We start from the raw sequence: 16,070 nt of genomic DNA, 5'->3' as shown, positions 1-16,070 counted from the left end.
GCCTAGGACTAAAGTACAGTAAATCACCAACATTCAGAGGTCCATCGATTGCTTGCCATGGCCGCCTACAGTCTCATAGAGACTTGTAGGCCTGATGTGGAAACATGTGCCATTGGCAGGCTATTGTAGATTATCGGAAACATTGCAATATACTACAAAACAATAGTACTGCAGAATATTGTATAAATGATCAGACCCTCCAGGGTCCACAGTAGGCTAGTGGTCTGAAATAATAGTAAAAAAAATAAAATTAAAAAATATAAACATTTTTTACATTTTATCTTTTAATCCACCCCCTAGAACACATATAAAAATAAACAGTAAAAATCATAAACCTGTTAGGTTTCACCACATCTGAAACTGCCCTATCTATCAAAATACAAAAAAGAAGAGAATGAACATGATAGCGTAAAATATTACCCAAATGATTACCACTTTTTCTCTATTTTTCCTTCATTTTATATTTGAATAAAAATGATCAAACAGTCATATAAGTCCCTAATTGCTATAATCATCGCTGTGATCGAAACCGACCCAAAGAATAAAGAGGTGGTGTATTTTGGAGTGCACAAAGAAAGCCGGAAAAACAAAGCCCACAAGAAGATGACACAAATGTGTGTTTTTTTGTTAATTTTTTCCAGCTCTCCAGTATATTGCATGGAATATTAGATTGTGCCACTGAAAACTACAATTTATCCTGCAGATAAAGCGCTGACACAAGTCTGTAAACAGAAATATAAAAAAGGTATAGCTTTTGGAATGAGGGGAGTAAAAAACAAACGCAAAAACAAAAAAAGGGCTGAGTCCTGAAAGGGTTATATAAAATGTTTTGGTAGGATAAGAAAGTGAGTTTGCAACTATCTCTACCAATACCCATCCTCCAAGTGGTCCTGGAAGAGTGTGAAAGGGGTCGGCTGCCACAGGGCATTCCTGAACCGGGCCTGTGCACTAGCTATAAGCTGTGCTTAGAACCGGACCTGGCGTAGATCTCTCTTGCTGCACTCCGACCACTGGATATAACAGGAGATCGGAGCCTCTAGATATATCCACCATGGCGGGAGGGGTGGGTTTTACATCATGCGCTTGCCCACCATGTTCCAGAGTGTGATAAATCCTCCCAGGGTATTGTAAAAAAAAAAAATGAGATACCTACAATAAGTGCCGTATAGGGTTAAAAGGAGAAGAGTGCTCCACAAGCAGGATCATTTTTTTTTTTGTTTTAAAACCTCTAAAACCTGACACAAAATCTATTTTTCTTTACTGTCTTACAGACCAAAGTCAGTATGTACATCATGTTAATACTCATGTACCTTATTTTAATGGTAGCTTGGTGGCCTTTTGTCTACACTTAGTGTCCCAAATTATAATTAACGAGCAGTCTCAGCAAAAAAAACAAAAAATACTTCCAAACCCTGAGCACGCATTATTCACTGCAGCCCTGAAGAATAAGAGTTTTTACAGAAATGTGCCATTAATAATTCTCGGTGTCATGTTTATGAGCCGCTGTCATTAGGAGTACAGCCGTTATGGCTCGTCTGCTTCCATCTCTTGTGTTCAGATCAAGCTCCAAGCTGCTGAATTCTGAAAACTGCTCACCCATAAAAGAGTCAGCTTCAAATGCAAGTGGTAGCTCACTAACTAATGATCCAAAAAATAATGTACCTCGTCTATAGTAATCAGCGGATGTTTGTTTACTGCACTATTTTTAGACAGAGATGAAAGGTTTCGGCCACCGAATCGGATTTGTGTAAGTTTTGATCTTCTTGTAAAAAAAAACGGGCTCACAATTAAGAGGCAGAGCTCCTTTATTCCAAAGTATCGGGCTAATTGCTTGTCAATCTAATTGCACCTTCAACAAACAAAACACTTCGATCGGCATCGGCCTGTTGGCCTCTGTCATTTCACTTGCCAAGTCCACTTTAGAGTTTGAACTCCATGGAGACAAAATGGCTTCTAGCTTAAAGAGATCACATAAGAGGCAAGTAACAGAATAAATGAAGCATACGGAGAGGCGGACTTTTAAACCGGAGACCACAATGGAGCCTTAAACCCTTTTATGCGATATACAAGCTAATATTATATATATTTAGTGTTCAGCCTTGAGATATAATGATTGTTATTATGTTATTTCATGACATTTGGTGCCGATAGAGGTCCCATAGATTATTCCAGAACCATTGGTGGCCCATGGCATTACCATGGTGCTGGCATGATTTTCTATTTATTGTATAGGAACATAATTCTTCTGAAGGAAATGATATATTTTCGAACTAATTCAGCTGCAAGGAAATCTTTTATCAAAATCAGGCATGGATAAACCAGGGACCTATACTCAAAGATCCAAACACAGTGATTTTGTCATCCATGGCCTTCTTCCTCCTAAAATAAACTTTCTAAAATTATTCTAATCACCCAAAGGGCTTTTGGGGTGTTACCAGAGCCCCTCCTTGCTGTAGCTTCACAGGCTGTTACACTGTGTGCTGAAACTCCCTACTGCTGTAAGATTAGAGCAGGCAGACGGAGGGAGGAAGTGGAGAGGGAGCAGGCTGTGATGGGCTCCAGCACAGTGCAACAGCCTGTTAAGCCAAAGCACGGGGGGCTTAGGTAATGCCCCATCCAAGTCCATTTTCAAGGCCATTTTCCAGTCTCTCCAGAGATGCTGTATTGGGTTTAAGTCCGGGCTCTGTCTGGGCCAGTCAGGAATGGTCACACAGTTGTTCTGAAGCCACTGCTTTGTTATTTTAGCTGTGTGCTTAGGGTCATTGATTTGTTGGAAGGTGAACCTTCAGCCCAGTCTGAGGTCCAGTCACCCTTTCCCTGCTTAGCTTGATGCTGCCACCACCATGTGTCACTGCTGGGATTGTATTTGGCAGGTGATGAGCAGCGCCTGGTTTTCTCCCCACATACCACTTACAATTAACACCAAGTAGTTCAATCTTCGTCTTATCAGACCACAGAATCTTATCCTATATGTGTTTTTCGGTTTCCAAATTTTTTTGCACTGAATAAAGCCCTGACTGGTGAAGGGCTGCAGTGATTGTTGACTTTGTTTTCAACTGCATCTATGGAGCTCAGCTACGGTGATCTCAGGGTTCTTCTTTACCTCTATCACCAAGACTCTTCTCCCATGATTGCTTAGTTTGGTTGGATGGTCAGGTTGAGGAAGAGTTGTAGGATTATGGAGGCCACTGTGCTCTTAGGGACCTTGAGTGCTGCAGAAATTCCTTTCTAACCTTGGCAAGATCTGTGCCCAGCCACAATTCTGTCTGTGAGCTCCTTGGGCAGTTCCTTAGACCTCATGATTATCATGTGCTCTGACATGCACTGTGAACTGTGAGGTCTTATATAGATAGGTGTGCGCCTTCTCTAATCAAGTGTCTAATCAACACGGCAGGACTCCAATGAAGTAGGATTAGAAGGAAATGGACAGCATGTGAGTTAAATGGGCATGTGGGTGTCGCAGAAAAGGATCTGAATACTTATGACCATATAATATTTCATGTTTAATAAATTAGCAAAAATATCTACATTTCAGTGTTTTCCTGTCATGATGGGGTGTTTTCCTGTCATGATGGGTTATAGAGTGTACATCAATCAGCAAACAAAGAACCTTTTTGATCTTACTGATTGGCTGCTGTGAAACAAAGGAAAATTTAAAGGCGTCTGAACTTTCTGTACCCCCTGTATACTATTGTATAATAAAGGGAAGAAATTTATGGTAAATTTATATTGAGAAACCGTTTTGTTCCAGAAATATTCATCTATGTCAATAAAGTTACTACCAAACAGTACACAATAATAATAATACTGTAGATACGGTAGGAATGTAAGAGAAGGTTATTAGATGCTAACTGTAAAAAAGGGAAATCGGTCTAGATGCTCATTCTAATCTCCTGCTTCTGTTGCTTTAATCTTTTTTTTTATCAAAAGTAATACTTTTAGAAGTTTTCAATTCACTGCACATATGCACTGTGTGAGAGATATAACTAACACAATGTTATTTAACAATCAAAAGGAAGGAACAAAGAGTGCAGCCATCCTTGAATATTACAAAACTAATTATACCTTAACAGAACATCTGTGATTCTTTATAAATCAGCTCCGCATTTTGACTACAGTCACTCACTTATTTGCAATGTACATTTTAAGACAGAAAAGAATAGCGGGGGGCCCAAATAAACCCTTCTAATTAAAATGTGTCAGAGCTATCTAACAATTTAGGAACTGTATATATTAGATACAAAGCATTAGCCGTCCCCGAATATTAGACAGAACGGACGCCTCACATCCACATGCCAAGTATTCTCATGAAGCAAAGCGGATTGTTGGCATTGATTTCCTGTTACTTTATTTAATCTTGTCCATGTGCCTGGAAATCAGTTCACTTGTGGTCATGTTTTTTTTTTTATTATGCCTATTTATGTATTTCTTTTTACCTTGACGGCTGGTACAGGTTTCTTTGGGAGGAAGTGGTTCTTTATATTTGAAGAAGCGTTTGGATTTTCAGAAAGTGACCTGAGTTTGTTTTCAGCAAGGATCTTATTTCGTTTCTCTAAAAATGGTCCAAAACTTGGCAGTTTCTGAAAACAAAAGGAAAAAAAACACAGAAAAATTAGATCAGTTGTCTCTAAATTAAGTCAATAGATTGATAAGTGGTCTCTACCCAGTGACGCGTCATCCATTAGGCATATACGGCTCCTAGGATTCCTTGACAAAAATCGACTAGAGATGGAGGGGTGAATGGAATTAAAATCCACTCTATTCCATATTATTTTAACCCATCATGGTATAAACATCATGGTTAGACATCAACTATATCTTCTGAACCATGGCACCTAGAAACACAGTTCTGTTATTTTAAATAGAATCTCCTCTTTAATATTTCATAAGATTTATGCTTCTAGGTGCCACAGAACCGGAGACGTACACTATTATACAGGAGTGTAACTTGAGGGGGGTGCAGAGGATGCAGTTGCAACCGGGCCCAAGAGGCTTTGGGGGCCCATAAGGTGTCACTTTCCCTCATGAGAAGACTATTACTATAAACCATACATTATAGTCAGGGGCCTGGCACAGACTTTGCACTGGGGCCCATCAGCTTCAAGTTACGCCACTGCTATTAAAGTTGTAGTTGGGAGTGTAACATTCCCAAATGTGAATTCAATAGTGGATATCTCCTGTTCTGTGGCACCTGGAAACACACTCCTTAACCAATATTAAGGAGTTTCTACACTTTAAAATGACACCAATACACCAGACACCAAAATTTATAGCTGTTTGAAATGTGCCATCCTCAGCTAGTTGCAGGCAATGTGGAGGAGGAAAAACAAAATTGACAATTTGCAGTAGTACATGTATGTTCTACATCTGTAGCTGAACCTGGGGAAGGGTGACGGATTGACGCTATACATATTTTTTAACATATTTTGGAAGAGGCTTTTTAAAATTTACTGCTTATTTTAAAAAAAAAACTTTAATAGAAAAACTTTGTTTGAATCACATGTCATGAAAAAAATTAATATATGTCAAGCTGTTCCAAAGATATTGTCATTTAACCCCTTAATGACCTTGCCCTTTTTTTTTTTCATTTCCATTTTTCACTCCCCACTTCCAAAAATCTATAATTTTTTTTATTTTTACATGTAAAGAGATCTATGACGACTTGTTTTCTGCGTAACAAATTGCACTTCATAGTAATGGTATTGAATATTCCATGCCGTGTACACGAATTGTATATTTTATAATTGTAACCCCAACCAGAATTTTTTTGGTCTCTGTGACAATTGAATTTTAAAAATGTTGGGTTGTCATAAGAAACAAGATTAACAATAAGGTTTAATTACTGACACATTTGATAGCAGTTATAACTGTTTATAGTAAACTAAGGCTAAAGTGCAGTAAATTACCAACATCCAGAGGTCCTTTTGTAACTAGGGGTTATCTGTAAGTCGAGTGTACTTTAGTAGGGAACCGCCTGTACTGTGAACGCATTTGCGCCGTTTTCTTGTGGGCTTGGATTTTACGGCTTTCACTGAGCATCCAAAATGACATGTCTACTTTATTCTTTGGGTCAGTACGATCATGAGGATACTAAATTTATATCGGTTATATAATGTTTTCATACATTTACAAAAATTAAAACCTGCTGTACAAAAAAAATCTTCATTTTGCCATCTTCTGGTGCTTATAACTCATACTGTAGTGTACGGAGCTGTGTTTGGTGTCATTTTTTGCAACATTTCATGACGTTTTGAAAGCTACTATTTTTAGGACTGTAAGGCCTTTTGATAACTTTTTATTAAATTTAAGATATTTTTCAAAATGACAAAAAAGTGGAATTTTTGAATTTGGGCGTAATTTTCTGTTACGAGATCAAAAGCCGGGAAATAAACGTTATTATACTTTGATAGATCAGAAACTTTGGGATGTGGCACTACCTAACATGTTAATGATTTGTACAGTTTTTTATATGTATATGATTTCTAGGGAAAGGGGAGTGATTAGAATTTTTAGTTTTTTTTGAATTTTATTAAGTTTTTTTATTTTATTCTTTTATATTTTTCAGACACCCTAGGGTACTTTAACCCTAGGTCGTCTGATTGATACTACAGTATGGCAGTATATGTTCAAATCGCACATTGTAATTAATGGTGCAAAACAAGACAGTCTCAGGTCTTTGTGTGACCTAGGGATGTCATACCAATGGATTGCTGCTCTCCGATTACGTCACGGGAAACGACGATCCGAGCTAAGCTGGCGGGTTCACGCTCCGCCTGTTTTTTGGCAACAGTAGCACCGATTGTGGCTGTTACCGGCAAGTGTTTGCTGCAATATGCCATGAGCCCTCTCCAATAACCCGCAGCCGATGCTGTGGTAAAGGGTTTGAGAAAGTTCAATGTTATTTTTTTTTCTTTTATGTGTATATCAACTATAACAAACATAATAATAGTACAAAACAAATAACTCCTGTTATCTAGCAATCTAGATCATTAACTACAGACTCCGCTTACAGCAGCCATGTACAAAATAGCATTGAACTTTATAATCTCCTATATAATATTCATGGACTGTAGTAGTCATTCTGCACTAAACTGGAATGAACCAATTCAATGTCAAGATCTGCATCTGGTGGCTAATTGAGGATGGGCACTATCTGATTAGAGGTCATTAAAAAGGCATTTAGAACGGATCTTTCTCTGAAAATAAGTTAATTGATTTCCCATTTTGTGACTGAAGCATTGTGATGAAGGCTGGTTTATTGGTTTTTACTTGAGGGGAAGTAGTTCAAGTCTCATATTCACTAAATACCACAAATGCAGAAAAAAAAAAAGAATTACAGTTTCTTAAAAACCAGTAGGAGGAATATCTTGTTAAAGATGATTAAAACAAGCCTGAGGTCTACAACTCTACCGCTAGCGCGCTGATTTCTATTCAGACAAGTCCTCTGGGGAGATCACAGTGTTGACCTGCTTTTATCGCAGAAGCCAACTCCATGCAGATTGCCAGGTAACCTTATCTCACGCTTAATGTACAGCGCTCAGCCCATGCTGATCTATCCACAGCAACCACATCGAAGAACATCTGGATCCCTACAGAACACTTCAAGAAATGCAAAGTTGAATTTGTCTTTGATTAGACAAGAGCTACAGAATTATAAAAGACTTATAGGAAATCTACCAAAATCAAGCATGGGTACACCAGGGACTCTTGGTCAAGCCCCAAGACTAACGTAATCTTCTTTTATTTCTTATCCATGGCCTCCTTCATTCTAAAATCACCCTTTTATACTAATGATAAAAATATATAAAATATGATCATTATGCTAATGAAACAAAAAAGTTCTGTGCAGGATTGCCTCTGCGGCCTCACAGTTTGTCATTGTATGCAAAAGAACTTCCCCCTCCCACTATGTGATATCATATCGGGCAGAGGGAGGGGAGTTGCTGAGGAAGCAGGGGGAGGGGGAGGCTCCTTCACAGTGAAACAGCTTGTGCAGCTACAACACTAACTGGCTCTCATAATCCCACCCAGAACCCTTCCAGCTGATTAACATAATTTTGAATGTTAATTTTAGACGGAAGGAAACCATGGATAACAAATATAATAATATTACCACAGTCACTGTGCCTGAATCTATGAGTAAGTTTCCCTGGTTTATCCATGCTTGGTTTTTGGTCCTCTAAAAGGTTTTGATATGTTATGATACACTAGATGATGGGAATTTGAGATCTGCTTAGCTGTATAAAGTATGGTTGTTTTTTGCCATATCAAACCAACAATATCAAATTCCGTCAGGTTATGTAACAGTATAAACAACATTGAGTAATGTTGCATTGCATTTTGGCATGAATATATCTCACACATACTCCAAAACCTTTTGGACCCCAGTGTAGATGGCTTCCACAGCAGTGAAAAATATATATAAAATGATCAAAGCGATACTTTCCTGTAGAATCAGTCTGACTATAAAACCTTTTACACTAAGTTGAGGTGAAAAAAACATTTTCATATCAAATTTCGAGGCAACAGCAAAAATGGGCAGAAGCCAGCTGGGTCACATGACCCAAAGAAGTGGCCAAATGGGCTTCCCTTCAATGCTTTAAAGGCAGCGCTCAGCAAATCCATAGGGCCTTTAGCTTCATAGACAAAAGTTGAATGTGCAACATCTACAACCAGGGTCTAAACTTTTTTGTGGCTTGGGGATATCTGTGGCCCTAGCTACCCGAGTGGCTGGCTGAGCGCAGCCTAGGGTTCATCTGTGGTCACAGTGCTGGGTACCAGAAAACAGAGGCATTGTCCACAGCCTGGCAGGTCTCTGACAGGTGGAAGTACAAGAAATGAAGGAGAGGCGGAAGTTGTAGACAATTTCTCCCTGGGTCAACCCTTTACACAGGGATCACTTGGAGGCCGAGGATGCTCACAGCCTGGTATGGGTAACTTTGGAGTTGAGAGTTTAGTTGTCTGCTTCAGTAGCAGGATGAGGAAGACTCCTGAAGGTGGATATCTGCTTGGCCATGTGCTGAGGAGTGCTGTGCGTCAGCGTTCTGTGCGTTCTCCCCGGGAAGACCTTAGGGGTAAGAGAGACCAGAAGCTTCCACACCAAAGGTTTATATAACCTTTGGGAGTGTCCAGCTCAGGTGGATCATCCAACCAGCACCGCTGTACAATGGAACAATAACAGTAATGATGTCATATCTAGAAGGATTTAGAGGTTCACACTTTTGTAATATAACCTGTCTGGGCAGAATGTTTGTAGGAAGAGGAATGACAGTTTTGATGCAATTAAAAGGATAAGGTTCTCACCATTATTTCATTGCAAATGCATTGTTCCAGGTAGTAAAGAGCCAGCAAAATGGGTGTCAAACAAGGCTCCCCCTGAAAGTGACTCTTGGGCAAAAGGTCACTTTTTTCAGCTCATCAGCTTTTCAGTCAGTAAATAGGTTTTAATAATTAAGAGGGAATTCTAAAAAGAATATTTCATACCAAACCAATCTGTGTCGGTGGCAGGTTTCCTTCAACAATTATTTTTTTTTTTTAACAAAGAACCAACTTAGGGTCAGTGGGTGGTTGTAGGGTTGTTGGAAATCCCAGGAACAGGAGGGGGGGGGGGCGGCACACAAGTCTTTCATTGGCACTTGAAACATTTTCCAACTTGTATCTATGAAGCTCTACTCAATTCCAGTGATAAGCTTAGTGAGGCTATTGAACATTGCAGTTTTGGATCACCACTTCCTCGTTGGTTACACCCCTGATCGGTGCTGGCACTGATCACAGGTATTAACTCTTTAAATGCTGGCAATGGTATTTAGATGTAGGTGGTACGTGCACCCTGCCCTTTACTCTAGGATTGTTGCTCCCTAGTGACATCACAGGGAGCAACAATCTGTTGGAAAATATCGGCATGTATACCAATGGCACCAATTGCTCCTGTGGGGGTGAGCCTTTAGGTTTGGTACCGGAACAGAGCTTTCTGCTTTAAACTAGGCCAAACCACAACCTCATCCCTATTCATCAGTGCAGTCATCCAGTAAAATGGATCTATGATCATGGAATCAAAAGTCCCATAGGACTGGAAAAAAATAGTCAAAATATTAGACATAAAATTGAATTTCATTTGAAATTATATGAACACGGTTTATAGGTATAAAAATGTAAATCCTTAATAAACAGACAGGGTGCAAAGTTCAGGCACAGAGGCTCTTATTTACTAAAAACTTTGCAGTATGTACAGTTCCCTGTGTATAGTGAAGGGGGTGTCAGATTCATGAATTGTTCTGCATGAATTGGCGCCCCTGCACTGCTCTGACAGAGTGCACAAAAAATTTTATTTTTTTTGTGCACCTTTAACATGGTGTGGGCAACACACTTCTTTGGGATAAATGTGGCGCACCGAAACACCAATTTGCAGACACTTCTTAAATACATGTGCAAGCAGTTTGAACAGAAAAAGAAATGTTGTGTGCCGCATGATACAAAAACCTCTACCTTTTCAAGCTTTAAACCCGTAAACTACCTCCAAAGAGCCACAGAATTAGCTGGATATTTTATATTTTTCAGACATAAAGTCGATAATAAATAAATAATGTGGAAATATGGTAAAAAAAATTAAGCTCCACTATATTGAAAGTTTCCTTTGCAATGATTAAAAACATAGCATAGAAATATAAAGCCGGAAAAAAATAAATACTTTAATAAAAAATATGGCAGTCTAATATTTTTTAGAAAGGAAATGTTAATAAAACTTTGTCAACGGCGCAGGCACAGGGGCTGTAATGAAATTCTATATAACATGTACTTTTAAGATTACAATCATATCGCTCTCTTCCAGTTCAAACAGTAACTTTAATGTTATCTCACGCACAATTAATTTTAGGACTAATATTTTAGAGTGTGCAGCATATTTGCCTTAATCGTCATGGGTTATTAGTTTCTTCTATGGGGTAATGATGACTCTTGCATATTTACCTAAATGTGTCGTTTTATGTCCATTTTATTTCCATTAAAATTCATTAATTCTTTTTAGAAGCACTATTAAGGCTCGGAGGCTCTATGATATCCCCTTAGGTCCAGATATAATGCCGCATTTTAAGTTTAACTGTGTTTGGATACCAATTTTGGAGTCCTTTGTTCTGCCAGGTTTGCTACACAGCGAATTACTTACAGATCACTGAACCATTATTTAGAGAATTGAGCACTAAGTGACTTACAATGTTTCTTTCTATAATTATTTTATAATATTTTATGTACAATGAGTCAGAACAGATTGTGTGATCGAGGTTACATGTATATTACAAGATTCACTTGAAATAAATGTTAGACCATGAGTAAATAACAATGGACATTAAATAAAAATTTACAATGAACGTCTATGACAGGTTAAAGGGGTTGTCCATTTTAAGCAGATAATTAATATTCTTTGTATGAAGAAAATTTACACAGTTATCCAATATGCATTCTGTATAAATTCGGTTTTTAATATCTCTAGTTGCTGTCCTTCTATAAGAGGCCTAATTGTTTAATTGTTTACTCCCTGCGGTAAAAAGCTGGACCATAGTTATGTGATGTCACACAGGTGCACGACTCGTTATATCACAGAGCTGTGGGTTATAACAAGCTGTGCGCCTGTGTGACATCACATGAACAGGGATCGATTTTAATCCACAAAAACTTTTCATTACCTAAACATTACAATTAGTAGCTGAAAGTGGACAACCCGCTTAATCTGGTCATGAATTCTACAGATTTACGAAAACAGCACATGCTTTGTTTACATTGACAGTATTTTAGTAAAAGAGACCTCCAGTAATCACAAGAATTGAGGTTTCTTCCATCCTCTGTGTGAATGAAGTGCTAGTGACTCAAACTCCCTTTCTTTAAATGGGAAATACTAAAATTGCCAAGTACAGTTCCCTGTCCCATAGAAGGGAAAGAAGTGTTAACCCCCGTTCTCATGACCACTAGGAGTCCAAGCAATAGGACACTCATTTCCTATCCCAAGCATGTAGGATGACGGGATCAGATGGCTTTGAGAGTAGTGGTGGACGCTGACTGCTGTGACATATGCAAAGTTTAGATACAATTCTGCAAACTGCTGGAACATTTGGGATGGGCATCAGTTTAAAACTTCCTCTAAATTTCAGAACTAGCTTCTAAAGATCAAGTTGGAATTGTGTTCATCCTGACCAAAATTTTTAGTTTCAATGGCATTTGACCCCTATAGCGACCACAGATGAATCAGAGTAGTCATCAAAGATTTAATCTGTAGAAGCTTTGTTGAGATTTTCAAAAGATTTTAATTTTGTCTACTTCGAATTGGCCCAAACCAGAGTTGCTCCATTTGTCCTGGAAATTGGCTTGTACCCCCAAAACAGAGGTTGCTCTTCTTTTGTTAATTTTGTGATATATGAACCAGTAGATTATTATATCATGTTATGTATAAGGCAGGCCAATTTATCTATCCATCGCCCCTACAGGCCCTTCACTATGTATTAGGCTACATTCACATTATGTATGCCTGCCGTACCACAGTACGGCGGGCTTACATCGGCGTCGGGGAGAGGAGTAGGGGATGAGTGCCGCTCACCCCCACCCCTCTCCATAGCGATATATGGCCGCAGCGCCGCATTACGGGGAAAGATAGGACATGTCTTATCCTTCTCCTGGCTACAGAATGGTATGGTGCCGCACTTTACCGCTCCCGTAGGGTGTGTGAGCCCATTTCCGTGTAGGGGGGACGCTTATACACCATGTATAAGTTGGCCGTATGTACCTCCCCCATACGTTCGTGTGAATATAGCCTTACACTGTAATCAACTTTTTCCTTGGAAGTTCCATAGAACTACCATATATATCTATAGATATGTACTATGGAAAGTCCAGATCAGCACAGTGGAAAAAGCTCCTCAAAAGAAGGGGTGCAATAAGTTCGGCCAAGAGAGGCAATACATGCATCGTTATTGTATATTTAATTATCTTTATGCTTTGGAGACAGTGGTATCTGGTTGGTCGCCATAGTAATAAAATAATTTTATTATTTAAACATATATTTTGGCCATGTATATTTAGGAAGTATAACTCAGTATGGTATTGTTTGCATTTTTTAACATGGACAAATCGCTTTTGTGAAGGGTTGGTTTGGAGGACGCTGGCGAGCGTGAAATGTTTTGTCTGGTGGGGAGGTATGTTTTGATTGGTGGATCGATCCATTCTCTGTACACATTGAAGTCACAATGAAGAGATGCACTATTATGGACATGGTCACCGTAATATGATTATTACACATTGTAACACTAGGCTCATTATGTGGATTACGGACTATGTGACTTTGATCCTTGCACTTTATTCTTAATATCTTTTTATATTTGGATTTATATTCACATTTAGTACTTGAACACACCCTTTTTATGCAAATAATGGTTATGCTGTATTTCCTCTATAAACCTAGTTGAATTCATTTGTTAATTGCTTAAAAAAAGTAGTCATAGGGCGGCACGGTGGCTTAGTGGTTAGCATTAAAGCCTTGCAGTATGGGGCCTGGGTTTAAGTCCCAGGACCAAACTTCTGCAAAGAGTTTGTATGTTCTCTCCATGTCTGTGTTGGTTTCCTCCAGCTCCTCCAGTGTCCTCCCAAACTCCAGAACATACTGGTAGGTTGATTAGATTGTGAGCCCCATTGGGGACAGGGACCAATTTGCCAAGTTCTGTGCAGCGCTGCATAATCTGTGTACACTGTATACAGAAAGGAATAATACACCAAAACGTTTATCTACAATAAACTTCACCTTCTATTGAATACTGAACTTTGGAGTGCTGCCTGCAATTTTAATTTATAGATATATTTATCCTAAAGGAACTGAAGTGTATGAGATAGAACTGACAATGTATTGTATTCCACATCCACCACAATCCTACTTTTTAGACTTTTTTAACAGGGAAAAAGTTATCTTTAGCAATGGGGAATAGCTGCTGATTGCTGTGTTTAGCAGGTTTCTACTAGTTCATGAACATCTGGCAGCCTGTCACCTATTAGACAACAACACATTCTCTAAACAGAAAAGATTTCAATTCATCAGGGATTAATGTAGAATGTGCTTAACTTAAGTACCTTCTATAGTGATTTCCATAGATTATCATATTCATGATACTGTGGAGAGAGAGCTTTCTGCTCGGTCTAACTAGAACATGAAAAAAATTAAAACATTGACAGGCACTTTATCTACATTTTGTTGAGCATGTAAGAGAAAAATGTGCACATATTTATGTTAATTGAATTCTGTCATACTTTAACACCGTAATTGGCCATTTACTGCTAGAAATATGGTGCATATGCTTATTGTGGAGTGTGCAGTGCTTCCTCCCTAGAGACCCAGATAATAGAAATCCATGCGGGAGACACCGAGTGGACTACACAAATACACTGATAATGCCAATATATAGGTCGTAACAGATGCCAAATTGGAAATTAGCATAATAAACTGTTTGTACAAGGCGCAGCACTACACGCTTCCCAATGATGGACTCAAGTGGAAATAGTGGGTTAGCATTCAGCACATTAATGCTCATAGAAACCAGTGCAATGTGTTCTACAAATCCACATCTAAAATAGAAATGTTATTCCTCAGATAAGGACCTGAATTAATAATGTTGTTAAGGCTTCCCCTGGTTACTCGTTTTCTTGTAAAATATAGGAAGAATCTACAGCTAAGCTGCAAAAAAATTGGGATTGGAAAATTTAGAATGACTCAAATCATACACCTGAGGCAAAGACGCGATCACTTGTATTATACTGTAGATTTTCACGAATTTTGCATTCTCATATGGGTGTCAGCTTGCAACACCATAACAAAGCACAACAGAGCACATTTACTACACTGGGGCACATTTAATTACCCGTCCCGTTGACGCCGCTGATCCGGAATGTCCGACAAGGATTCGAAGCAGCCACGATTCACTATGATAGTGCTTCCAATTTCCTGCATGTGCCGCTGCTGCGCTGAGGACGACAGATTCAGTATTTGTGCCACACATTCTTCATGAATCTGGCGCACACTTCTGTGGAACTTTGCAAGATAAATCTAGCGCAGGGTCCGAATGAGCACTGGAACGCCCCCTTCAGTGCAGAAATTTGTGTCACATGAAGACTAGTGCAGCCAAGCCACAAAGGGGGCACATGCAACACAAATGTGGTGCAGACACTTCTTAAATACTTGTTGCATCTAAAAAAAACCTTCAAAGACTGACAGAAAACTGGCACACAGAGCTTAATAAATGTGCCCATTGTATGATTGGCACTAGGTGCAGTTTGCCTGTGAAGTGTGCAGGGTGCACCAGATTCGTGGATTGTGTTGCTCGTTTTTCATGACGCTACAGAATGGTGGCGCAGACACCATTGTGATGCACATCAATAATAACTGTGGTGCAAAGTCTGACTAAGCCCTAACACTCCCCTTTAGTTACACATATTTTCTGTCTTGTAGGACACAGAGCAGCCCCGAAACAAAACTGGTGCAGACACTTTATAAATATAAGTGCAAGCAGATTGCACGTTCTTTTCAGTGCAGACAGACAGAAAACTGGTGCAAACACTTTAATAAATGTGGCCCAATATGTGAGCATAGCCTAAAAGTAAACCTCAAAGTAAAGTAGTACATCTCTGCAAATGTACATTTTATATTTACCATATTTTTCGGACTATAAGACACTTCTTACTATAGGACGCACCCCAGATTTAGGCTTCTAAAAAAGGAAAAATAGATTTTATACCAATTAGAATATCCCTGTTGGTCGCACTTAAGCACAGCACACACAGATCTGCTCCATCCATGCAGTTACACACACAGCTCTGCAGTATCCATACAGTTACACACACAGCCCTGCATTATCCATACAGTTACACACACAGCTCTGCATCATCCATCAGTTTTACACACAGAACCCCCCCCCCTCCACAGACACACAATTCCTCATTTCCCTCTTTCCCTTCTTCCTACCCTGTCTCAGGGCAGCATATCCACATTCTCAGCAGTATGTGGTGATGTAAGGAGCATGTGATCAGTCACATGATCCTGACAT

General features: G+C 39.1%; 1 protein-coding gene across 2 annotated transcripts in view; it reads right to left on the bottom strand.

Annotated features, from left to right (window-relative positions):
• DPYD (dihydropyrimidine dehydrogenase) overlaps window positions 1-16,070 on the bottom strand; it is a 654,802-nt gene that overhangs the window by 2,354 nt on the left and 636,378 nt on the right. For both annotated transcript variants that reach the window (XM_072127199.1, XM_072127200.1), the window contains one exon: window positions 4,437-4,580. In XM_072127199.1, the coding sequence (XP_071983300.1) occupies window positions 4,437-4,580 (144 nt within the window). The remainder of the gene's footprint in view (window positions 1-4,436; window positions 4,581-16,070) is intronic.

The sequence above is a fragment of the Engystomops pustulosus genome, chromosome 10 (assembly GCF_040894005.1).
Source record: "Engystomops pustulosus chromosome 10, aEngPut4.maternal, whole genome shotgun sequence".
NCBI lineage: Eukaryota > Metazoa > Chordata > Amphibia > Anura > Leptodactylidae > Engystomops > Engystomops pustulosus.
Note: the sequence above shows the minus strand (reverse complement) of the source record. Positions and strands in the feature narration are given on the sequence as shown.